Below are 25,421 nucleotides of genomic sequence, written 5' to 3'. Positions count from 1 at the left end.
CCCGCGGTTGCCTACTCGCCGGGCGCTGCCTTGACTTTTCTTTCAGGAGGCGGCTCATTTTGCTTTGCAAGACCAGCGGCGTGCTTCTGTGTTCTATTTGCCGCCACTTAGCTCTTCATACCGCACAGCGTGCATCCTCTCCTCGGCCTTGTCGTTTAGTCGTTTTCTCCGACAGCCGCGTGGCTCGACCGGCCGCTATGATAGAAATCGACACGGCGGCCACCTGTCTAGCCTGTCTGTCTCTGTCGCTCTCTGCGGATCGCGGATCGCGGCCCCAACTTGTCGCGCGTCTCCGGACTGAAAAGTAATGATGCATTTGAGGCGGTGTAGCAGTGTAGCAGCGGCCGTCGCTCTGTCTCTCTCTGTCTCTCTCGCACCGCTGCGGGACGCCGCACGAGTTGGACAGAGACAGAGCGAGACCCTCCGGAGCGGCCCGGCTGGAGGAAGACACTTGCTTGCACTACCGCACGAGCAGCGAGCAGTGAACATTTTTTTTTTTGCCCGCCGCGGCTCGTCGTTCTTGCCATATTAATCAAACTGGATCGAAAAGTCGGCGCGCGCCGGGCGGGGCGGAGCGGCGCGGCGACTGAAAGAAAGTGGTCGCCTTCCTCCCGCCTTGCCCGGCGTTGCCGCGAAAAGCGAGGAAAGGGGTCGCGGCAGTGCTGCCACAAAAGCGCGTCAAAATTCCCACGAGGCGCCAGTGCCAGTGTCGAAAGGGTTGCCACCTCAGCCTGCCTACTAGGCAACTGCTAGAGAGCCAACGCCCGTTGGCCGGGCTGAGGTTGGCAACCCTGGTGGACAGTGAGATTGGCCGATTAATCGATGACGCTCATCGATCGAGCGCGGGTTCCTCCGTTACAATGCCTAACGGCGTTGGCTGCAGATTTTAACGCACCCTGGTAACCCTCCTTCTTGCCATCCGCTCGGCGGAGGCTGCCCTCGTCCCCTCCCTTTCCCTTCCCCGCGGTTCGTCCGGCGCGGCGGCGGCGCGTCCGGGCGGGGCGGGGCGGGGCGGGGCGGCAGGCAGCCAGTGCCTCTCTGGAAGCGGTCCGGGGAAGACGTGTTCGGAAGGGCCTACCGCAGCGAGGCCTGCGCGACCGGACGTCGCGAACTGACCGAGTGACCGGCGCGGGAGAGACACGCGTAGTCTGGCGTACTCGCCGACAGTGTAGTGGTGTGTGGGGCCGGCAGTGCACAAGGATTAACCTTCCCCCGTGGCTTCGGCTGCGCTTCCAGTGGAGGCCACTTTTAACCCCGAGTTGTCCAGGTGAGAGGGAGAACACCGATTCACCGGCCACCGCGACCACTTACCGGCAGCCGATACTCTCTCTCCTCCGCATTTTGTTCTGTGACCCAGGGGACATTTGGTACACGGAGGAGTGTCCTTCTTTCTCTAACCCGCGAGGCAAGGCGGTGTGGACAGTCTGGGGTGGCCAGTGTGGTGCCGCCGAGTCGCCGAGCTCCGAGGAAGCGAGGAAGTAGCCGCCGGCGCGGCTTGTTAGTGGCCAGCATTATTGGGGCGTGCATTTACGGCCTTGTGGTTCTTACGGAAGGAAAATGGTGCGTGCGTCCACTGAAAAATCTTGTCGTAATTTTACGACAAATTTGGACACGAATGGCGTGCCGGGTACGCACTCCGCGAGGGCTTATCACCTGTCGCGGGGCGCGGCGCGGCGGGGATGCCCCCGGTGCGGGTACCGGCAAGCTGCAAGACTCACTCCGAGAGTGGTTCTCGTCGCTCTGTCTCTCTCGCACCTGTACGGGATGCCACTTGGGTGCGAGAGAGACAGAGCTGGACCGCGCTGCGGGGTCGCGGCGGTCGCGGCCAGCGCATACACCATGCACCACTTTCCCATCGATATCTCGACCGGTGAGCGCCGCGGCTTCGGAGCTTCGGCACTGTACTTTCTAGCTTCGCTGAATCTTCGCTGAACAGCCTCGCTGAATAATCCTAGCCAAACCCTCGCGGAATCGCCGAGCCGGGGGCCGGGTTGTGCTGCCGATAGTTGGCATTGAAATCGATATCGACACGAGTGGTCGCGCAGTTTCGCCAACCAGTAAGCGCCGCCCAGAAATACAATGACAGCCACGCCGGTTCTGCAGACTCGTCGCTCTGTCTCTCTCGCACTCATGGGCCGCCCCGTGTGGGTGCGAGAGAGACAGAGCGACGACTCTAGGGATGCGGAATGGTCTCGCATTTCGGACCGGGCCTCGGACCGCGAGTCATCGATACCCTGGGCAGTACACTGCGAACGCGCCGCGCCTTGGCTGCGTCGGCCGCGGTACAACAGTACAACAGTGCGACGGCAGGTGCGTTTTGTTTTGCACCGGGGTCGAATTGCACTGCGGGGACCCTGCCCAAAACTAAGAGAGGGGAGTGACGCGTTCCGTCCACCCATCCATCCATCCATCCATCCATCCATCCATCCATCCATCCGCACTCATTCAGTTTCCCGCGCTTCTGAATCACTGCGCTCCGCGCCGCTCTGCACTGGCCGGCCGAAACAACTACTTCCTCATGCAGTGGCGGCAGCCGCCCCTCTCTCCGTTTGTCTATTGAAATTGCCGCTCCTTCTTCATCATTTATGACAGGCCGGCTCGGGTGCGGGTGCGAGCGAGACGGGGCGGTGCGCGCTTCCGCCCGCATCAAGTGCGGCCGAAGCGCGCGCTTTTCGACGCTCTGTCTCTCTCGCACTCACGGCGCGGCCCGTGCGGGTGCGAGAGAGACAGAGCGACGAACGGCGCGCTTCAGCCAGCAGTGCAGTGCCTGTCCCTTCTCCGTAATTACATAAAGCAGTGCGTTTGGCGCGGCGGCGCGACTGCCGTCGCCTTCTATAAACGCGCCGAACGCGCCGAACGCGCACGCCGATGCGCCACTGTATAATTTTTATGTAATTGGCGTGCGGTTTGCCGTTGCATGTTGCGACAGCGGCAGCCGCACTGGAAAAAGGCAGCGCGCAGTGGGCCAGAAGATCGGTGGTGGCGGCCAAAACGCTAGACGCGTTTTGAGCTCCAGAGTCGCTGAATGGGACTCGAACCGAACCCCACCAACGGATTCCTCGTTCGGAGAGCAATCCATTGGTGGGGTCACACGTTCTGTTCAAGTCCTGTTTAGCGACTCTGGAGCTCAAAACGCGTCCGGGGTTTTGACCGGCTCCACCGTATTACAACGGTTGTTGGTGTTTAGTTTTCCCTGCGAGGGCCAGGCCCCCGCAGGCTAGGGCATTGAATGCACGCGGGCGTCGTTTGCAATGTAAACTGGACTGCCGGTCCCGTTGGCTTGGCTGCAGTTGGCTGCCGTTTGCCCGGGGAGTCATACACAGTCATTGGTCCCCTTTGGTCCCCTTGGTCGCCTTTGGTCGCACCGCGGCCGGCCAACAAACAGTGGCGATTACGATCTGCTCGATCTGCTGAGCGCGGAACTGCTTTGGAACGGTTCCCGCGAGTCGTCGCTTTGTCTCTCTCGCACCCACGCGGGACGGCCCGCGAGTGCGAGAGAGACAGAGCGACGGCAAAAACAAGGGCAGAAAATGGACCGCGGCGAACGGCGCGTAAACTGCCGACGACTACTGCAGAGAGAGAGAAAAAGGGTTAAGTACTGCTGTGAGAAGGGCTGCCGCCGCCGCTGGAAGCGCGTGGTTCATGTTTCGAAAAAGGAAGGTGAGCCTTGTGGGATAGTTTCTTGGTCTTTGGGTGTTAGAACGCGGGGTTCTGACCTGAAAAACGGATGCCTTTACCCCCGCGGCTGAAGCGCCTTGATGAGAGACAGAGTCATCAGGTCATTGACGCCGGCGGCGGTCTCTCGCTCTCCCTCTCTCTCCCACCAAGGCCCGTCTATGCCGTTCCGTCTGCACTTGGGTGGCTGCCTTGCAATTGCCTGCCACGCCGCGTCTTTGGGACGGAGACCCGCAGAGACTGCAATGCGCGGCGGGGCGCGGCGCGCAGCGCCAAAATTCCAGACGCGTTTTGAGCACCAGCGTCGCTAAATGGGACTCGAACCGAACGTGTGACCCCACTAATGGATTGCTCTCCGAACGAGGAATCCATTGGTGGGGTCACACGTTCGGTTCGAGTCCCATTGAGCGACTCTGGAGCTCAAAACGCGTCTAGAGCTTTGGCCGCCTCCACCGGTCTTCTGGCGAATCCACTGAGAAGGCGGCCGAGTTAGTCGGACCTTTGGCCGCCCTTTGAGTGGGCCAGGACCTTGCCAGGGCCGGGGCAGGCAGCTTGACGCCTCACGCGACGCCTTCTCTGCCGCCGCTCGGCCTCGCGGGCGGCTGGAAGTGCGAGCGAGAGGGTCGTCCGCTGGCGTCCGCCCTCCGCTTCCCCCAGACGGAGGATGCGTTGCAGCAGCGTGCCGCCCGTGCGTGTCCTAGGGCGCCGCGCCGTCAAGGCGCTCCTGGAGGTCGTCCTGGACGCCGTCCTGGACGCCGCGCCGCCCTGCTGCATGCCTGATGCATGCCCGCTGCGTGGCGGAGCGTTCTTCCTCCGCTGGAAGGTCTGGATGCCTGGAAGGGTGCTCTGTCTCTCTCGCACTCGTGGGACGGCCCGCAAGGGTGCGAGAGAGACAGCGCGACAGTGTGCTGCACGGGTCCCTCGCGTGCGCGGCGGCGTCCCCTGCGCGGTGGTTCCGAACACTCGTGCGGGACGCTCCATGAGTGCGAGAGGGAGGGAGAAACGCCCCACTTGGAACCAGTGTGGTGGGCAGCAGGCGTTGATGGTGATATTGAATTTTATGCAGGTGAGCGAGAGAGTGGAATGAGACTGGAGTCTCCGGAATGAGCACTGGAGTCTCCAGTAGGCCCGCCCCTTCCGACCGCGACGGCACCGCCTGCCTATGAGCATTTTACCATAAACGCTTGCGGCGGCGCGGCTGGATGCACACTGTTGTTGCATGCCCATGTGGGACAGCGGGGTGCTGGAGCATTGCTGGAGCTGCACTGGAGTCGCTGGACAAGGTTTCTCCGTCTCTCTCGCACGGCGTAGCCAGGGCGGGGCCGGCCGGCCAGTCCTACTGGTTGGGCGCTTCTCTTTGGAAAGGGGAAGGGGGGGGGGAGACCCGTCCGCGATTGAACCGGAGCAATCAAGGTTGCCAACCCAACCCGACCGGAGCTGCCAACTGCGTAGGTGAAACTAAGCGGGGCGTTAACGAATGCACGGCCTTCGCGCGACGCCTTGCGACGCGCGGTGGATTTGCCAGAAGGCCGGCGCCGGCGGCCGAAACTCTGGACGCGTTTTGAGCTCCAGAGTCGCTAAATGGGACTCGAACCGAACGTGTGACCCCACCAATGGATTGCTCCTTCGGAGAGCAATCCATTCGGAGAGCAATCCATTGGTGGGGTCACACGCTCGGCTCGAGCCCCATTTAGCGACTCTGGAGCTCAAAACGCGTCCGGGGTTTTGGCCGCCTCCGCCGGGTCTTCTGGCCCACTGTGCGACTCGCCAGCGCCTCGCTGGACTTTATGGCTTAACGAGCCAGCCGATGGGATCAAACGGAACCGAACCAGGCCAGTCGGGCCCGGCACGGCATATCCGCACTTTCCTTCTCGGAGCGAAAACGCAAACCCGGCGAGAGAGTCGCGTTCAATCCGCGTTAACGGTCGCAGGGGAGAGACTGACCGGCAGGACTTGTCATCCACCGTCCGACTGTTTGTCCGTCCGTCTGTCTGTGTCCAATCTGCAAGCCAGTTTGTCTCATGTCAGTCAGTCAGTCGGTTAGTCAAACTCGTCCACTTGTCTGCGCATGGCAGCCCGAACGAGCAATCCATTGGTGGGGTCACACGTTCGGTTCGAGTCTCATGTAGCGACTCTGGAGCTCAACACGCGTCTAGAGTTTTGGCCACCGGCGGCGGCGGCGGTCTTCTGGCAAATCCACTGTGGACATGGGGAATGGAGTCAGTAATCCGGGCTGCGGTTTGTGCGCGCGGCGCGCCACTCACTAATATTTACGTAACGGTCCGTTAGGGCCTTTACGGTGGACTGCCTTGACGGCAGCGGCTGGGCCGGCGGGGCCGGGCGGGGAGGGGCCAACGTATCCTGGACCAAGTCCTTTACCACGCGGACAGTAACGGGACCCCACTGGAAGGGGGAAATAGCATGACCCAGGCCTAGCCCGGCCTAGCCTGGCCTAGCCTGGCCTAGCCCACTGCCGCACGCGGCACGCGGCACGCCACGCCACGGCCCCAGACACCTGTTACCCTTCCCTTTCTCGTTGTCCTGCCGCGTCCTCGATACTCGCCCTGCCGATCCCTGCCGCTCTTCTCGGTCCTCGCACAGTGGCGTGCGCAGAGGGAGGTCAAGCACACAGAGTATTTTTCGATTGACACGGAGAATTTTTCGGTCCACACCAAGCCAGCTCTGCTCGCCGAAAAGTATAATACTTCCAGGAGAAAGACAGGCAGTGCTTGGCCACGGTCTACATGCGGCCCGCGAATGCAGCCGATGCAGGCGGTGCATGCAGTGATGTGGACCGTGAATGTGTGCCCAGTGCACCCACTGCGTGCCCGCCGTGTCGCTCTGTCTCTCTCGCACCCCCACGGCACGCCCAGCGAGAGCGAGAGAGACAGAGCGTGCCAGGATTAAACGGGGCGGCACAATGAAACGACCGGCGCCCATAGAAAAGTCGCGACGGCGTATGTTTAATTTAGACTAATTTGCATAAAGTGAGCAGCGCGCGGGGAGAGAGACTTGCTCCGCCTGCGCCGGGATTCGAACCCGGAGACTTGGACGCGCGAGGCGCACGAGGGGCCGATCCTCGGCTGCAGTCTATCACGCCGTAGAAAAACGAGTAATGGACAAAACGGAGTCATAAAAAAAAAGAGCGGCGATCATGCGCCGAGGCGGGCCTCCGCTACGCCGCGCCGCGCCGGGTTACTGACTGACGACTGGCTCGACTCGCCTGGCCCCGCGGACCCGCCAGGTAACGCTTTTTAACTATAATGAATCGTTGCAGGCGCGGCGGGGCGGGGGGCGGGGCGGGGCAGGACGTTCATCCACCACTCTTCGGTACTCTTCGGCATACGAATCGCCCGAATGCGGTATAGTTGTCCCTTAGGTCGAACCCCCTTCCCCTTCCCCTCCCCCTTCCACTCCACCGTCCTTTTATTTTCGGACGCCGTTCTGGCCGTTCTGCCCATACCATACCCCGATCCGGGTCGAGTCCTCCTTTCTTCCCACCAGCCAGCCAGCCAGCCAGCCAGCCAGCCAGCCAGCCAGCCAGCCAGCCTGCCTGCCTACAGACAGAGCCACCAGCGGCAGACCCCGCCCCGCCACGCCACGTGTAGTACTACACAGGTGTCTGTGCGTGGCGTCGCTGTGTGCGTGTGTTGGCAGTGTAGGCGTCAACGAGTTGGCGCATACGTGTGAGTGCGTGAGCGCGCGTGTGTGTGTGCGTATGTAAGTGTGTGTGTCGGCGTCCGAGTGTGTTTGCGTGCGTGTGCGCCGTGCTTCTAAGTGTGTGTGTGTGTGTGTGTGTGTGTGCGTCACCTGGCCGGCGTTAAGGCGGTGTCGCTCGGGCGTGCCGCTCGTGTTCGAGTGTCGTCTGCTACAGATGTGCCGCGAGCCCAGCCCTGCCCTGCCTTTCTTTTCCCCCGGTAGAATGCGGTCAGCCGGCGGAAATTCAGACGGCGACAATTAAAACAAAAACAACAACAAAAACAACAAGAAGTTAAACGCTTACTTCTCCGCGCACCCGAGCCGGAGGAAAAGAAGTGACATACCCGCAATTGTTTCCCCTTAATTTTGTACAACTCTTTTTTCGTGTTAATTATTTTTTACTGTCATTTTTTTCGCCTTGTTTCTGTATTTTCGTCCACGTTTTCGTCCTGTTTTCGCCTGTTTTTTGCACGTTTTTGGGAGGGGCTCCCTGGACTCCCTCTGCTAGGGCGTTCTTCGCTGCCATTGGTTCGGCGCCGCAGCGACCGGCCGACGCACTGTTGATGACAATCGTTTGCGAATTTAGCAAACAAAAGAAACGCGGGGCGTGGCGCGCGGCGGCAGTGGAAAAAGGACCGACGCTTTGCTGCCATGATTATTATTTTGTGTGGGCGTACTGGTGTACTGGTGGCCCTGCGGGGGACCGGCCCGGCAGTCCTGTGGACCTGTGGCCCCGCGTGGCCCTGTGTTTAGACGGCGAGAGAGTGGAGAGCTTGTGGGAAGCTCCCAGCACGAGCACCGGGTCCTTCGAGGACCCTTCGGCCGCCCTTCACCTTCACCAACACACGCCGCCCTTTCGCCCTGCCCCTGCCCCCTCCGCACAGTGGGCCGGAAGGCCGGTGGAGGCGGACGAAACTCTTGACACGTTTTTTGCAGTGCGGACTGTTTGCATCTCCCCGTTGTGCCGCAGGGTTCGGCGGTTCGATCCCCGCCGGCGTCGAACCGTTTTCGTCGTCCGTGTGACGACTGACTGCTCCATCCCGACTGCAGCATGACCGCGCGTCCGGCCGCACAGCGCGGCGCCGCCTCTAACGGCAGTCCGTCTCTCTCGCACCCGCACGGGACGCCCCGCGAGTGCGAGAGAGACAGTCCGCTGCAGTAACGAGGGGGCTGTGGGAGACGCGCTTCGCGAGCCTCGCGAGCTTGGCGGGCCTTCACCGGTGCGGCTCCCAGACTCATTCCGAGCGTCGTCGCTCTGTCTCTCTCGCACCCGCACGGGGCGCCCCGCGAGTGCGAGAGAGACAGAGCGACGACAACGACGCTCGGAATGAGTCTGCCGGTGGGCCGGGGCGGTTAGGCCCCGCCAAGCACCGCCAGATAGCGGGCAGGAAGCAGCGCGCCGACGAGCACGCCGTCAAAGCACGCCGTCAAAGCACGCCGTCAGAGTGGCGGCGCCACCGGGGCGCACCAAAGCGTTACGTCATTTGTGAATAACCGAACACCCGAACAGCGCGGCGCGAGGGAGACTCGCAGTGCAGCGGACGAGCGCCTGCGAAGGGCTGGGTAGGCCACCCGGCACGGCGGCGTGCGTGCGGCAGAGGCAGGGTGGCCTACCTCGCCGGGCGGTAGACAACCGGGCAGACAGACAGGCAGACAGACAGACAGGCAGACAGACAGGCAGGTGGAAAGTGCAGCGTGCTGCACTGTCGCTGTGAATGGCAGATGAGGCGTGGGGCGTGGCGGGGCGGGGCGTGGCGGGGCGGGGCGGGGCGGGGCGGGGCGGGGCGTGGCGGGGAGTGGCGGGGCGTGGCGGGGCGTGGCGCGACGACAGTCCTCAGAACACCTGCGGCAAATGAGAGTCCTTAATGAACTGCCTCTAGGAGCTCTCGGAGCGCCCAGAGTCCTCGTTACGGACGACTTATCGCCGCCTAGCCTCGCGCCAAGGTCCTCGCTGCGGTTTGCTAAAAACTCAGGCACTGCACTGGAAAGAAATGGCATCATCGCAGGCAGCGTGCGGACGCACACACTTTTAAAAGTCCAGCTTTTAAGGAAACGGCCTTCCGCAAAAACAAAAAAAAACAAAAAAAAACAAATCCGTGTCAAGCGGCCTTTAGCATACGCTCCAGTTTCCCTTCCGCCATGCGACGCGACGTCGAGTGTGCCGAACTGGTGTGTGTGCGTGTGTGTATGTGTATGTGTGTGTGTGTGTGTGTGTGAGTGTGTGTGTTTCCGCGTGGTGTGCGTGGCACGCCAGCTTCTAAATGTTAAAACGGACGGTCGGCCGCGTTTAGTCGGTTTTACTTTCTTCCGCTAGCACGCCTCCGGGTGGGCCTCCGTCGCTCTGTCTCTCTCTCAGGCACGGCGAGCCCCGCGAGTGCGAGAGAGACGGAGCGACGGCTTCACTCCGACTGCCGGCGTGTCGCCTCGAGCCAACACTTAGAGCCCAATCGCAGGTACACCCTGATAAATAACTTCTGGACCCCGACTTTTTAGAGACCACCCGCTGCGACAAACGTACCTAGGGGTACAACCATCGCCCCCTAGGTACATTTATCGCGCTGGGGGCACTGTTACTGAGCATAGATAACAGCACCACAGCCACACGAATTATTTTTTTTGCAGTGTGCACTTATTGACAGAATGAACACACACGCTAGCCAGGTGTGCTTGGCTGTTACATTTTAATAAACTGTCTCGTCTAATAGGCATCGCTGGGAGGGAGAAATCGGCCCTCTTCCTTCGGCGGTGCGGAGGCCTTGCAGTGGCGTGGCTCGCCGACCGGTGCACTGTGCACTCCGCACGCCGCCTATTTGCTTCTTGTTTATGCTTTTGTTGATGTTTTTGTTTACGCGCTGCCGCAGTTTGCTGCTCGCGAGATGATCAGGCGCCATTATTTCTGTGGGAAATGTTGGCTGCGCGGTGCTGAGTGCGAACAGTGCTCTGTCTCTGTCGCACTCTCTCGGAAGGCCCCGCGAGTGCGAGAGAGACTCTGAGAGTCCGTCGGCAGAGCGCCTTGGGCGGCCGGGGCCGGGAACCACCGGGAACGCGTCCAGGACTGTCACAGTGCACTCACAGTGCACCCCGCTGGGGCGACTGGCGGTCCTGGCGGGGCTTCAGGGACGCGTTCGGAACGACGAGGCTGTGCCTGTCTCTGTCCCTCCCAGTGTCCCTGCCGTGGGTGCGACAGGGACACCGTGCACCCTTTCCCCGGGGCGGGCATTGGCTGCTGGCACCGCTGGCACCGCCGCCAACGTGAACGTGGGAGTGAAAGGCCGCCTTCTGTTTTGTCAGCGCGCTCGCGCGCTTGTGTGAGGAACGGGGAACGCCAACACCGCCGCGGGCTTGGAAGCGCGTCCGCCCCGCCCCGCCCCGCCCCGCCCCGCCCCGCCCCGCCCCGCCCCGCCCCGCCCCGCCCCGCCACCTGAAAGCCGGGCACGCCACTGCAACCGGAAGACGGGCAGTCCAGCCCAGCCCGAGTTACACCATTCAATACCGGCCAGCCCAGCCCGTTCCGTTCGGCTTTCGGCTTTCGCGCCTCGCCGTGCAGGCTTTCCCCTCCAAGGCCCCACCAAGGACCGCCAAGGCGCGGCCCCTCACAGGTGTGCCTTACAGCCTTACAGTGCACCTGCTGGGGTCATGCCGCGGTGCGCCTGACACGCCCGGCCGGGGCGGGGCGGGCCGGGGCGGGGCAAGGTCACCGAGGGGATCCCCAGGGAGACGCGACAGACCGCGAAGGAACCTCCGCCCTCATCCTCCCCCCCCTCTTGTCCCCCTCCCCCTCCCGGTCAGCCTGCACGGCCTGCACTCCGAGATTCTGACCGGAACGATAATCTGATCCGCCGCGGCCATCTGCACCCGCACTCCTTTCCCTGTCATTCCGTCCGTCCGTCTGTCTGTCTGTCTGTCTGTCTGTCCGTCTGTCTGTCTGTCTGTCTGTCCGTCTGTCTGTCTGTTTGTCCGTCCGTCTGATTGCCTCTCCGTTCACTCCTCCCCTCCTCCAGGCGGGAGGGCCAATTCAAGGTGAAAGGGCTGCCTAGGCATCCCAGCGTGTACTTGTGCGTGTGCCCGCGTCCCTGTCGGTCTGTCTGCCTGTCTTTCCGTCTGTCTGCCCGCGTGTGTCGCAACCCCGCGTCCTGCCTCCGAGAGGAAACGCTGCAGAGCAAGGGTCCAGCAGGTCCTCGGCGTGCCCTGGAGTCGTCGGTTCGCGTCGCTCTGTCTCTCTCGCACCGGTACGGGACGCCCCACGAGTGCGAGAGAGACAGGGCGACGCGAAGGACTCCCGGAGTCCAGCTGTCTGATGGCGGATAGATTGCCCGGCGTCGTGACCTGTTCACCCGGACTGCCCACAGGCCCCACAGGGCTCCGTGCGTACCGAGTTGCCTGGACGTCGAGACAGAAAAATAAAAAGTTCACTTTCCCGGGGCACGCCTGATGACGTGCCTACACCGCTACCGCTGGGCCGAGGCTTTGTCTCCTGGGTTCAAACGAGGGGTCAACAACTCGGGATATTCGGTGTACGCTCAGTTGGTAATCATTGATAATCAGTAATATAATCATAATATTCAACCATATTCAGTATAATCGTACTATTCAACCGTATTCAGTATAATCACAATAATCGGACATATTCATAATAATCGCTATAATCACTAAAAATCGAAGATAATCCCATAATATTGCCAATAATCACTCGTAATCACGAATAATCAAGCCTACGTGTCATGTGCACAACAAATGCTGGGTACATACATGCAACCATTTTTTCCATGTAAGGGCTTTTTTCCTTCCGATAATCCCTGATAATCGTCCCATATTCACTAATAATCATTTATAATCGCGATAATCACCGATAATCTCTATAATCTCACAGAATCTTTACCAATAATTTCAATAATCACGAATATTCACAATATTCACTTAAAATCAAAATAATCACCATAATCAAAAATAATCATAATATTCGCAATATTCTCCATAATCTTAAATATTCGGCATAATCATGTATTCGGTGTACACCAAAATCCAGAGTTGTTGACCCCTCGGGTTCAAATCCCCGCGGAAGTCATTTTTTTTTCGCCTCATCGTTGCCATGACAACCGCGGCGGCGTCAGGCGAGACGGACGGTCCGCCGTAACCAAGATGACTTCTTCACCGCCGCCATGCATCGCCGCTCTGTCTCTCTCGCACCTGCGCGGGACGCCCTGTGAGTGCGAGAGAGACAGAGCGAGTCTGCAGTGCAGTGGCAGTGCGTTCCCGCGGTTTCCCTTTTACTCGCTGTGAGAAATTCGCCAAGCAGAGCGCACGGACAGCTCGCCTCTCTCTGCCTCTCTCTCTCTCGCACCCACGCGGCGCCGACGGGGAGCGACGGAGTTGGCGCCGCCGGGGATGGCCGGCGCAGAATGCATTTTCCCGCATTACCCATTCGCGAGCCGCGCGGGTGACTGAACTTGCCGACACACTGTCAACATTTGCTGTGGTCACTCCACGGCGGAATCATGACTCGGAAATGATGACGCATTGATGACGTTTTCATCGGAGCTCACACGTCGATTGCATGTGAGACAACACTGTTAGAGGAAGGTGAAAGTGAAGGAGTTTGTGTTCTCTCTGGTTGCAGATGACAGTGTAGAATGCAGCGAGCGCTGCCGGCGCTGCTGGGGGCGCTGTGCGTCCTCGCCGCGGCCCCCGGGGGCAGCGGGGGCGGCACGGGGGGCGGCTCCGGGGGCGGCCCGGGGGCGGCACCCCCCGGCCCCGTCGTCATCAACCCCTCGGCCAACGTGTTCCTGGGTACGTACGCCTCCTAGAGTTGCTGCCTTGCGAAGCAAGTGGCACGGGCACGACTAACTGGCCGGTCTTGGCGTCCCCCAGGCGCCGTGGTGGCACTGCGGTCGCGCGGCGCGGGGCTCTTCGGGTGCGGGCCGCGGACGCGCGAGGGCCTCGCCACCCTGGACGCCGTGCAGGCCCTCGTGGACGCCGTCAACAACGACCAGCCCGGCTACCCGTCCATCCCGAAGGGAGTGAGCCTGGGTGAGTACCTGCGCACTGTCTCTCTCCCTCGCGCTCCGTCGAGGGACGGAGCGACAAAAACGACTCTCGGAATCGTCCGCACAGTGGGCCAGAAGACCGGTTGAGGCGGCTTAAACTCTTAACGCGTTTTGAGCTCCAGAGTCACTAAATGGGACTCGAACCGAACGTGTGACCCCACCAATGGATTGGTCTCTGAACGAGCAATCCATTGGTGGGGTCACACGCTCGGTTCGAGTCCTGTTTAGCGACTCTGAAGCTCAAAACGCGTCTAGAGTTTTGGCCGCCTCCGCCGGTCTTCTGGCGCACTGTGCCGTGCCGCGTGGTGGTCCGTGGGGAAAGGGAGATGGGATCGCTCGGCCACTTCGCTGGAAGGATCGGGGTAAAAAGGGGACGCCGCTGTAAAAAAGGGCGCAGGGCCTCGATCCGTGGCTGAGCCGCTGAGCCCTTGGCCGGGCCTCGCCGAGCCAAGGCAGAGCCACCGGGCCAAATTGGCGTCGTGGCGGAGTAGAAAAGGACGCACAGGTCGCTCTTCGCTCTCCGCGCTTCCGAGTTGCTTTTCGGTGTCAATGTCCTAATGGCTGCTCGCTGCTCGCCTTTTGAGTGCCCCGCCACGACGGACGCGCCCCGAGCGTGCTGCAGCGGGGCCCCGCCGATCCGCCGCACAGTGGGCCGGAAGGCCGGTGGAGGCGGCCAAAACTCTTGACGCGTTTTGAGCTCTAGAGTCGCTAAATGGGACTCGAACCGAACGTGTGATTCCACCAATGGATTCCTCGTTCCTCGTTGATAGGCGTGCGGGTGTTCGACCACTGCGGCCGCCCCCGCGTCGCCGTGTCGCAGCTGGCGGAGCTGCTCCCGGAGCTGGGTCCGGGCGGCCCCCCTCCCGCGGGCACCCCGGCGACGACGGCGGCCGCGGCCACGCCGGGCCTGCGCACCGTCGGCATCCTGGACGGCGCCGGCCTGACCCGCACGGACTCGGACGCCGACCTGGAGGTGCGGCACGCGCTGGCCGAGTCCATGGTCCCCGTGGCCGCGGTCGACAGCAGCCACCTGGTGCAGCCGCTGCAGCGCGCGCAGGTGAGTGTCCGCCACGCCACTGTCGTTCGCCGCGTCACGGCCACGCTGTGACTCGAAACGCTTCCTCTTGCAGGCGATGGTGGCCGTGCTGCAGAAGCTGGAGTGGCGCCGCTTCGTGGTGGTGCGCGGCCCCGACGCCTACAGCGAGGACCTGTGGCAGTCGCTGGCCCAGCTGGCCGGCGGACTGCGCACCGCCGACTTCTGCGTCGACTCCGTGGAGACCTTTGTGCACGAGGGCCACGGCCCGGCGGCCAGCACCAGCGACGTCACCGCCAGCCAGGAGGTGGGTTTCAGCCTGCGGAGTGCGGGTAGGCAACCCGCGGCACTCGAGTGTCACTTTGTGGCCTACACTGCCGTCCGCAGGCGCCTGTGACGTCACCGATGCCCTGTCGCAGGTGATGGACGTGGTGGCGGACGCCGCCGTGGCCGGCCTGCCCGTCGTGGTGCTGCTGCCGCGCGCCGCGCTGCGCCCCTTCCTGGAGGCCCTGCGCGAGGCCGAGGCCGACATGCCGCCCGCCGCCCCCGCCGCCCTCATGCTGCTGCTGTCCGACCTGGTGTCCCACGAGGACGCCGCCCTGCTGCCGCGCGGCGCCACGGTGTACTCGCTCGCCACGTCGGGCCACGGCCCCGAGGCCGCCAAGGTGAGGGCACCCGGTGCACCGCACAGTCGGTGGAGGCGGCCAAACCTCTAGACGCGTTTTGAGCTCCAGAGTCGCTAAACGGGACTCGAGCCGAACGTTTGACCCCACCTATGGACTCCTCGTTCGGAGAGCAATCCATTGGTGGGGTCACACGTTCGCTTCAAGACCCATTTAGCGACTCTGGAGCTCAAACCGCGTCCGGGGTTTTGGTCGCCTCCACCGGTCTTCTGGCCCACTGGGGTATTTCCGCCTACTTCTGCTGCATGTGCTATAACTGAGACATCCCCGCCAGGCGCTGCGCGCGCTGCTGCCCGCCGAGGAGGCCGTGGACACCGACTCCCTGACGGGGTCCCTGACGGGGTCCCTGACGGAGGCGTTGCGCGCGGACGCGCTGCTGGCGGCGGCGCAGCCCGTGCTGGCGTTCGCGCTGGCGCTCAAGCGGTCCTGGCGCGACAAGTGCCCGGGCAAGCAGTCGGGCGCGTGCCCGCCCTGGGCCGCCATGTCGCGCCCCGAGTTCCTCAACGCGTACTTCGCGCCGGTCGCCGCCGCCATCGGGCGCGGAGAGAAGGTCCAGGACGGCGCGTGGGAGCCGCGCTGGGCAGAGCTGCTGCTGCCGCCGCGCGACCTCACACTGTACCGCCACCACGCCGAGGACGCCGACGACGGCCGGCTGGACCGGCACCGCGTGCGCCCCGTGCTGCGCGCCAGCTCCGTGGACGTCAACTACAACAACAGCGTGGCCAGCCGCAGCAGCGTCACCGTCCTGGACGACGACTTCCACCCCGAGGAGGTAGGTTCTCGCCGCCATCTTGCAGCATCCCATGAGGAGACAGAGCGCAGAAAAGGACTCTCGGCCACTTCGTGAACTAACCGCCAAACGGCAACCGCCCCCAGATCGGCGTGTGCGCGACGCGGCCCAGCGTGCCCTCGCCGTCCGAGTGCGAGCGCTCCTGCCTGCCCCTGCACCGGCCCAGCCGGACGGGCGGGGGGCGCCGCATCGAGTCCTGGGCGCACTACCAGGACAACCACCTGCAGCGCGACGCCGTCCCCGAGGAGGCCGCCGAGGTGCTGGACGCGGAGGCCGAGGCCGAGTCGCGCGACTTCCTGCGCCTGCTCGAGTCCCCCCAGCGCGTGTACGTGGCGCTGCTGGTGGCGCTGCACCGCGGCCGCGGCGACTCGGCGCTGGACTGCGCGGCCGGCGACGAGGCCCTGGACGTGGTGGCCGTGCGCAAGGTGGAGGCCTTCCTGTGGGCCGTGCAGCGCCTCAACCAGCAGCTGGCCAGGGAGGCGTCGGCGCCGAACGGGCAGCAGCTGCAGGTGGGCGCCCTGCTGGCCGACACCTGCTCGTCCAAGCTGCGCGCCATGGCGCTGGCCGCACGGCTGCGGACCGCTAGCCGCGGCGCGGACGACGACGCCGACGACACCAGGTGGGTTATGGATTAACGGACCGCCGCCGGGACGCGAACCCGCGGCGCGCGGATTGCGCAAACGCAAGCTAACGCGGCTGTGGCGGTGGCGGTCTGCTGTTGAAGGTCGGAGCGGGTGCTGGCCGTGGTGAACGCGCTGCCGCTGCCCGCCGCACGCCTCGCCGCGGACATCCTGTCGGAGCGCAACGTCACGAGCATCGCCACGGAGCAGGTCCTGCACGCCAACGCCTCGGCCGCCTCGCCCTTCCAGCTGCAGGTACACTGTGGATTTGCCAGGAGACCGGTGGAGGCGGTCGAAACGGACACGTTTTGAGCTAGAGTCGTTAAATGGGACTCGAACCGAACGTGTGACCCCACCAATGGATTGCTCTCCGAACGAGGAATCCATTGGTGGGGTCACACGTTCGGTTCGAGTCCCATTTAGCGACTCTGGAGCTCAAAACGCGTCTAGAGTTTTGGCCGCCTCGACCGGTCTTCTGGCCCACTGGGGTATTTCCGCCTACTTCTGCTGCATGTGCTGTAACTGCCCGGCCGGAAGCGCGCTGCACTTTCGACTCTCCCCGATGGGTTGCTGGAGGAATCCGCGGCCATGTTCACGGACGCTGCACCTTGCCTCCAGGTGGACCTGCCGCTGGCGCAGATGGTGGAGGCCATGGTGCAGTCGCTGCAGCAGCTGGGCTGGAGCTACGTCAGCGTGGTGCAGGCGGACGGGCAGCCGGGCGACGACGGCGACCTCGCGGACCACGCCCGCGGCCGGCAAATGTTCCTGGAGGCCGCGGCGCGCGCGGGCATCTGCGTCGCCCTGGACGTGGCCCTGCCGGCGGAGGCGCCCGCGGCGGACAGGGTCCCCGACGACCGCGAGGAGGCGGTGGTGGCGCGGCTGCTCGGCGCGCGGGCGGCCGGCGCTCGCGGCGTCGTGGTGTGGGCGGACGCGGGCGGAGTGCGCCGCCTGTTCCGCGCCGTGACGCGCGCCATCGCGCAGGGCTCCCTGCGCCGCGAGGACGTCTTCTGGATGCTGGCCAGCACCAAGGCCGACGTCCGCGACGTGCTCGCCGAGTTCGGCAACGTCCTGGCCGGCGCGGCCGTGTTCAGGTAAAGCTTTCGGAGAACTAGTCATTTTTGGACTAACTTTGCCTTTGACTACTGCGAGGGTGAACGTAGTGGCGGCCAAAGTCAGCAATATCGGATGTTTCGACATTTTGACACCTTTGCCATGCCGGTGGCCAAATAATCAGCAATAATCATTTATAATATCCCAGAATCCATTGATATTCATACTGTTCGAATAATCAAAAGTAACAGAATATTATCAATATGTTCTCCATATTTTAGTTACTCTAATTAGTGTACACGATAGTCGTCGGTAACCCCTGGCCTTGGCGTTGCAGCCCCCAGCGGAGGGGCGTGGCCGAGTTCCAGCACTTCCTGCGCCTGGAGACGTCCTCCAGTGGTGGCAGTGGCGGCGTCACCGGGTCGGACCACGAGCTGCGGTGGCTGCGCCGGTACCAGGAGCAGGTGGGCCTCGTCGTCGGAAGCATCGTCCTCTTGCACGCTTGCACGCGTTTCTCCTACATGGACGTCCTGTTTGCCTCGCAGTGCGGCGGCGGCTCGGTGTGCCTCGCGGACGAGGCCGGCGCCGTGGCGGCGGACTGGGCCGTGGTGCAGGCCGTGCAGGCCCTCGGCGCCGTGGTGTCGCACCTCGGCCAGGCCGCGCCGTGCCCGAGCGACCGCCCCTGGACCGACGGCGGCGACGTCTGCCTGCCCGACGCGGCGCCCAAGGCCCTGGACGCCGCGGTGGCCGACGCGCTGCGGACGACGCCGTCCTCCAGGGCGGACGGCCCCGTCGGCGCCGAGTTCCGCTTCTCCCCCGACGGCGTCGGCCTCCTGGCCGTCGACGTGGACAACTTCCGGCGGAGGGCGGCGGCGGCACGAAGCCGCTCGCTGGGCGACGTCCACTTCCAGAGGGTGAGTGCGGCCAAGCGATTCGCAAACCTGAATTTAATTTTGCTGCGGGCGTTGTCGCCTCCACTGTGCCTTTCCCCCGCGACGTGCCTGAAAGTGACCGCGAACTGACGCCGGCCCGCCACTCCCAGGTGGGCACGTTCTTCCTCGGCAGACTGACGCCGCTAGACGGCCGCGACGCCGACGCCGACGGCCTGGTGGCGTACAAGGACTCCGGCGAGGAGGTGCGCGTCGCGGCGCTCACGTCGCAGTGCGGCGGCGCCCTGGGCAGCTGCCACCGCTGCCGTCACCAGCGGTAAGTGTCAAAGGGCTTCGCGTGAATTTGTCTCTTTCTTACTAATGTGGCTGCATTGGTCGGAGCTGGTGTTTGAGTTCCTTCTGTGAAATGTCCTTGGTGATGCTGCAGGGGCCGGCCGAACAGCGCGCTGGGGGACTGGATCGTGGTGGAGCCCCAAGCGCAGGGCCCGCACGGCGGCGCGCTGCAGGCCAAGGAGCCCACCGTGTACGTGGTAGCCACCCTGGACGTGCACGAGCCCTCCAACAACCCGCTGCAGTGTGGCCAGGAGATCAACCCGCGCGGCGTGGAGCAGCTGGAGGCCTTCTTGTGGGCCGTGGACCAGGCAAGTGGTGGCTCCCACACTGGTGGCACGCCTGCGGTCGCGGCTTTTGATGTCATCGGCGGTGCCTTGCCCCCACAGGTGAACAGCAACTACTCTGGGCTGCGCGTCGGCGCCGTGGTCATCGACACGTGCGGCAGCGCGGCGCGCACGGCGCGGCTCGTCTCCGAGGTGCTGTCCGACCCCACGGCGCTGTCCGCCATGGCCGAGCAGGCCGAGCCCGGCTCGGAGGCGGCGGGGGCGGGGGCCGTGGTGGCCGTGCTGGCCGGGGGCGGCACTCCGGTGGCCGCCCCCGCGCTGGAGGCGGCCGCCGCGTTGGGACTGCCCTCCGTGGCGCCGCTCGCGCGCGGCCCGCCCCTACACCGCAAGACGCTGCCACCGTACCCGCTGCAGCTGGGGCCGTCCAACGGCGTGCTCGCCAACACCACCGTCAAGCTCATGGCGCACCTGCAGTGGCGGTGCGCGGCCGCCGTGTACCTGCAGGACGCCGTGGACTACGAGGAGACGTACCGGCAGGTGAGCGGGCGTGCCGGCTGCTTGTTCACCTACCCTGCAGGCTACGCCAGAAGGCTGCTGTTGGAGTTCCTTTCGCGGTGCCTTGACCCCTCTGCGTGTGTCCTCCAGGTCGAGTCGCAGGCCCTGGCCGCCAACATCTCCCTCGTCGGCGTGCCCGTCCCGGCCAGCGCGCGCAACCACGGCGGCAGCGGCGTGCTGCGGCAGGCCCTGCTTCGCGTGGCCGCGGCGCGGGACGGCGGCCGCGCGGCCGTGCTGCTGTTCCTGCCGGCGTGGGGCGTTGACGGCGTGCTGCGCGCCACCGCCGCCCTGGAGGACGAGGGCAAGTGGGTGCCCGAGGACGTGACGCTGGTGTCGGTGGGCGGCGACGGCGAGGCGGCCTTCGTGGCCGCCAGCAGGCAGACCCTGGGCGGGCTGCTGCTTCGCCCCAAGGCCGGCGCCGTGCCCGAGTTCGAGCGCCACTTCAGGACCCTCACGCCGGACGCCAATGACCGCAACCCGTGGTTCGCCGAGTTCTGGTCCGGCGTGTTCCACTGTAGGGGCGCGGCGTGCTCGCGGGCCGCGCCGCACGGGCCCAAGCACAGCCTGGACGCCTACCAGATGCAACGGGTGAGTAGCGAGCGTAGCGACCACAACGTCAGGGCTACGGTTCTCAACCTTTTCCGACTTTGAACCTAGAAAAACCTTGGAGAAATGCCCTCGACACAACTGCAAAAGTGTCAAGTTTGCGGCCCCCCCCCCTGTCTGAATGTGGAGTTTAATGGAGTTAAATGGTGAGACTGATGGCGACAATTTCCAGAACGCGGACACCCCCAACGTCATCAATGCCGTCCTGGCCGTGGGGCACGCCCTGCAGACCGTGCGAAGGGAGCTCTGCCCAGGTAAGCCTGACTGACGGCGGTGCGACTCGCGCGCTCCCTTGCGCGCTCCACTGTAGACTAACCAGCCCTCCTTGCAGACGGCGGCGCGCAGTCCATCTCGCGGTCGCCGTGCCGCGCCATGGCGGCCATGTCGCGGGTGCGCGCGCGCCTGCTCGAGGTGACGCCGAGGATGGCCTTCGTGGGGGCGGGGCTCAACGCCGTGGCCTTCTCCGCGGCGGGCGAGAACACTAACGTGGCCGTGGAGGTGCTCAACGTGCAGGTGTCTGCGCACAGCAAGGCCGCCGTGGCGATGACCGTCGCGGAGGTGGCGCCGGCCGGCGCGGTGGCCTACTTGGAGGGGGCGCGCGCGTACGTGGGGCCTCAGCGCCAGCCCGTGGACCTGCCCAGCGCCGCGCCGGCGTGCGCCGCGGACACCACCACCGCCGCACCGACCACCACGACGACGCCGACCCCCGTCGACAGCGCCAGCAGGTACTTGATGGAGCTGCCGGGCGTGGGCGCGGCGGGGCAGCCCGCCCCCGCGCTGCTGGTGCTGCTGGCGGCACACACCCCCGCGCGCCAGGGCGGCCCACTGCACTGCGGCGACCTGGACGCCGACGCCCTCTGCCACCTGGCCGGGGTCATGTTCGCCGTGCACCGCGCCAACAACAACGACAGCCTCTTGCAGGGGCAGGGTGAGTTACCGGCCGCCTTTCTTTCTGCTTCAACACGGATTGAATGACCTTATCGTTTCCGAAATCACGTTCACAGGCCCCAAACTCGGCCTGATCGCGCTGGACACTTGCGGGCAGCCGGGCCGCGCGTACTCCAGCCTGTTCGCGCTGCTGTCGCGGCCCAACCGCGGCGCCGTGCCCGTGGCCGCCCTCCTCATGGACGACGCCGCCCCCGCCATGGTGGCGCCCCTCCTCGACATGGAGTCCATCGCGCAGCTCTCGGACCCCGGCAGCGACGGCCAGCTGCAGCGCGAGGGGCAGCGCCACGTCGTGAGTACACAGCACTGGAAAAGGAAGCTGTCGTCGGGACGAGGTTTGAACCCGGGCTGTTGCTTGTCCAGGTGGTGCAGGCCGCGCCGGAGGCACTCTCTCGCGCGCTGCTGGACGTGGCGGTGGCACTGCAAGGACACCAAGGACACGCAGGCCCCCAGGCCGAGGCGCGCTCCGCCCCGGACGGCGCGGCCGAGGCCTTGACGGCGCCCTCCCTGGTGGTGCTGCACGGGTCCACGCCGCGCGCCCGCACCCTGGCCCGGCACCTGGAGAGCGGCAGCCTGGCGCGCTGCCCCAGCCACGACCACCACACCACGGCGCCGGGCTGCCTGAGCGCCGTGCTGCCCATGCCCGCCACCAGCGACAACAGGTAGGCCACCGCGTCCAAGATGGGCCGTGAGTCGACGAGGTCATCGTGCGTCATCAACGGTTCGCTTGTCCTCGCAGCCGCTCGGGGGCGGTGTACCTCCTGTCGACGCAGGCCGCGCACTCCGTCGTCATCCTGGCCCTGGACAGCGTGGACGACGTGCGCGCCGTGCTGGCGGCGGCGCAGTCCCCGCTCGTGCCCCGGCTCGTCTTCGTCACCGCCCTGCCCGCGGCCACGCCCTTGCGCGCAGGTAAGCGCGGCCGGCGCGGCGCGGGTTCGACTCCCGCCGCCGCGTCTGCCTTTTGCCTGACTCGGCAGTTTGTTCGCAGACGGGCACAGCGTGCTGAGCCTGGTGGCCGACGCCACGGTGGTGGCCGCGACGCCGCCGCCGCGCGACGAGGCCGCCGACAAGCTGGACGCGGCCTTCCAGCAGTGGCTGAACCACGACCTCGGCGACGCGGCCACGCCGACCTCCATGCCGCCGTCCTGGGCGAGCAGCTTCCGCTCGTCGCCCTGCGACCTGGACCACGACCACTGGAGCCGCGCGGGTGAGGATCTTCAACCAGGGCGCCGCGTTCGAACTGTGACCTTCAATCGGCGATTGTGCTTCTCGATTCCCTCGAGCTAACCTAGACCCCTTCCTCGCAGACATCATGAACGCCGTGGAGCGCGTGGCCAGAGGCGTGCGCTGGGCCGCGGACAACGCCACGACGGCGAGCTCGTCGGAGTCCGCGGCCAAGCTGTCGGCGAGGGTGGCGCGCTTCCTGGAGGCGGAGGACGAGCGCCCCGACGGGGAGGCGGCCACCGCGTCGCCCACCTCGCCGCCGCAGGTCGAGTCCTTCCGCATCTGGCGCGGCGACGAGCCCCTGGGGTCCTGGAGCCCCGACGGCGGCCTCACCCTCAGCAACGACCCCAGCCTGCTGGCCGTCGACGAGTGAGTACCCTGTCGCTCGGGCCCCACGGGACGCGAGAGGCAGCGCGACGGATTTCTGACTGTCTCGCCTCAGGCTCTCGGTGACGGGGCGGCCCACGCTGTTCCACAACCTGCAGTACGCGTGGGCGGTGGCGCTGCTGGGGCTCGCGCTGCTCGGCATCGTCTTCACGCTCGTCACGGCCGTGTTCTTCCTGTCGGCGGCCGCCGTGTCCAAGACCCCCATATCGGGTGGCGCTGGTCAGTTTCCTCCCAAATCAAGCAGTGATTTCCAGTGGTGCAGAGCGCTGAAACTAACCGTCGGCCTTGCAGGCACGTCTGTGCTGGGCTACCTGATCCTCCTGGGGCTGCTGCTGCTGCACTGCGCCGTGCTGGCCTTGGTGATGGCGCCCAGCGAGCTGTCTTGCGGCGCGAGGCGGCTGCTCCCCGGCCTCGCCTACGCCCTCATCTTCTCCGCCATGTTCCTCAAGGTGCGCTCCACCGCGGTCCTTCGTGCAGTTGCTTCGCCTTTCGGTCGTTCTCACTGGCTGGCTCGCAGGTGCTGACGACGTGGCAGGTGTGCGACCGCAAGGGCGGCGTGGTGCGGCCCGTCATGCTGGTCGTCCGCGCCTTGGGCCTGGCCACGCCGCAGGTCCTCGTCTCCGCGGGCTGGCTCGCCCTGGCGCCGCCCTCCGTGCACATGGTGGTGGTGGAGGCGGCCGCCGCCCCCGCCGCCCCCGCCATGTGGCAGTGCTCCGCCGCGCAGGGTGCGCACGGCTCCCAGGTACGGCACACTGGTAAGTAAAAAGTACGTAAAACTTGGAGCTCAGTAATCGAACCCGGGTCCTTGCACAGGCCCCGCACCTGCTGCTGTCGCTGGCCTACACGTGCCTGCTGATGGTGGCGACGGCCGTGCTGGCGCTGCTGTGCTCCTCCAAGGAGGAGCTGCTGGAGGAGGGCACCATGCTGCGCCAGGAGTCCCGGTGGATCCTCGTCTCCGCCGTGGCCGTCGCCGTGCAGCTCGGCTGCTGGGGGCTGCTCGTGGTGGCCGCGCCCGCCCTGGCCGCCGCCGTGCCCGCGCAGGCCGACATGCTGGCCGCGTCGGTGCACGCCCTGGCCGCCGCCACGCTGCTGCTGTGCCTGTTCGTGCCCAAGGTGAGGACCGCGTCGAAGACCGGTGGGGGCGGCCAAAACTCTAGACGCGTTTTGACATTTCTGACCTCGCAGCTACGCCTGTACCTGCGACTGCGGCGCGACGCCCGCAACACGGCGGCCATTGCGGCCTCGGCGGCGGCGCGGTCCGCGGCGTCCCGCTCGCAGCCCATCTACGGCATCAGCCACTTCCAGCCCTTCGGCGGCAAGCTCAACCCAGGTAGGCCTGCCCCAGGGCCCAAGGGCTTCGCTATGCTTCGCTGCGTTCGGAACGAGTTTCACAACGTCCTCCCCGCCGCAGCCTTCGACGCGCCCTCCACCGACATGTCGCTGGGCGAGTCCGCGTCCAGGACCGCTTCGGACCGCGGCTCGGACTCGGAGGCGGAGGGCGACTACAACGAGCCCATGGACCCACTGGAGTCCATGTCCCCCCTCAGCCCCCTGGGCACCGTAGGCACCGTGGGCACCGTGAACCGGCTGGACCCCACGCAGGTCGTCCCCAGCTCGCTCTACTCCATCGACATGTTCAGCAGCCAGGACTCCAGTAGTCAAGGTCAGTGCCGGCTCTGCGCCCCGTCGTCCTGTGTCTGGCGCCCCGAACTTCCCCACGAGAGCGAGGGAGACAGAGCGACTGAGCCGGCGGGCGCAGGACTCAACCGAATTTTTGCAGGAGTCCTGGACATGCCGGGCCCCGTGGTGGTGGCCATGTCGACGAGCGACGGCCGCGGCACGGTGCGCGGCACGGTGCGGGGCGCGCACCCCCACAACCCCCACCAGCACGCGTCCGTGTTCGGCACGGTGCGCGGCGTCCACGGCCTGCACGGCCTGCAGGGCCCCCACGGCGTGCACGGCGGCACGCTGCGAAGCGCCCACGGCGGCACCCTGCGCGGCGTGCAAGGTAGTGCTGCCGACTGATCCCAGAGTCGTTTTCGTCGCTCTGTGTCTCTCTCGCACTCAAGCGGCGTCAGAGAGACAGAACGACAAAACGACTCTCGTCTGACTCTGACTGTTCGGCAGCGCTAGTCCAGGGCGTCCAGGGCGGCACGGTGCGCGGCGCTCCGAGAGGCACCCTTCAGTCCCTCCACGGCACCATCCGGGGCTCCCACTTCCTGCCCGGGAGCAATGAGTTCACCGCGCCGCACCGGAGTTCCAGTATGCTCCTCCTGCCGGGCCAAGGTAGGAGGCGAGGGTTCGATTCCCGCCGGCGGCGCCTGCAGTCTTCATTTTTCAATTGGCTCTGACTTTGACTTTTACTCATTTCCTTTCTTTGGTTGCAGAGAGCATATCGTACATGTGAGGACACCATTGTGTTCCTCGTAACCGACTGACTATTCGCTCAATAAACTCGCAGTTGTATTTATTTGATTGTGTTAAACTGTACTATTGTGTATATAGATATTTATAAAGTTGTAATATACTTGATGTAAGTTTTATGGTGATTTTTATTTGTGTTATCCCAATAGGAAACACACAGTAATTAAAAAACAGAAAAC

At 64.7% G+C, this 25,421-nt stretch overlaps 1 protein-coding gene across 1 annotated transcript; it reads left to right on the top strand.

Moving 5' to 3' along the window:
- The first annotated feature begins 1,044 nt into the window (after positions 1-1,044).
- LOC117645151 lies at positions 1,045-25,355 on the top strand. Its single transcript, XM_034385126.1, has 32 exons — positions 1,045-1,267; positions 12,992-13,161; positions 13,243-13,401; positions 14,189-14,475; positions 14,549-14,740; positions 14,871-15,116; positions 15,409-15,906; positions 16,011-16,543; positions 16,649-16,799; positions 17,163-17,635; positions 17,932-18,058; positions 18,140-18,508; positions 18,637-18,800; positions 18,912-19,125; positions 19,204-19,638; positions 19,747-20,244; positions 20,435-20,516; positions 20,594-21,190; positions 21,267-21,499; positions 21,571-21,869; positions 21,947-22,116; positions 22,196-22,414; positions 22,515-22,800; positions 22,874-23,037; positions 23,110-23,267; positions 23,336-23,560; positions 23,632-23,931; positions 24,004-24,148; positions 24,230-24,481; positions 24,599-24,826; positions 24,946-25,104; positions 25,206-25,355. The coding sequence occupies exons 2-32, from the start codon at positions 13,005-13,007 to the stop codon at positions 25,223-25,225; spliced, it is 8,040 nt and encodes a 2,679-aa protein (XP_034241017.1). The 5' UTR covers positions 1,045-1,267; positions 12,992-13,004; the 3' UTR covers positions 25,226-25,355.
- The last annotated feature ends 66 nt before the right edge of the window (positions 25,356-25,421 follow it).

The sequence above is a fragment of the Thrips palmi genome, unplaced genomic scaffold (assembly GCF_012932325.1).
Source record: "Thrips palmi isolate BJ-2018 unplaced genomic scaffold, TpBJ-2018v1 HiC_scaffold_18, whole genome shotgun sequence".
In the NCBI taxonomy this organism is placed as follows: Eukaryota; Metazoa; Arthropoda; class Insecta; order Thysanoptera; family Thripidae; genus Thrips; species Thrips palmi.
This window is presented reverse-complemented; position numbering and strand designations above follow the sequence as displayed.

Excerpts from the sequence above, each read along its gene's own strand:
- LOC117645151 (XM_034385126.1), top strand. The coding sequence starts at position 13,005 with ATGCAGCGAGCGCTGCCGGCGCTGCTGGGGGCGCTGTGCGTCCTCGCC. Across the intron at positions 18,059-18,139 it reads TGCGCCGGTACCAGGAGCAG|TGCGGCGGCGGCTCGGTGTG; the intron begins GTGGGCCTCGTC and ends TTTGCCTCGCAG. Across the intron at positions 23,561-23,631 it reads AGGGTGCGCACGGCTCCCAG|GCCCCGCACCTGCTGCTGTC; the intron begins GTACGGCACACT and ends GTCCTTGCACAG.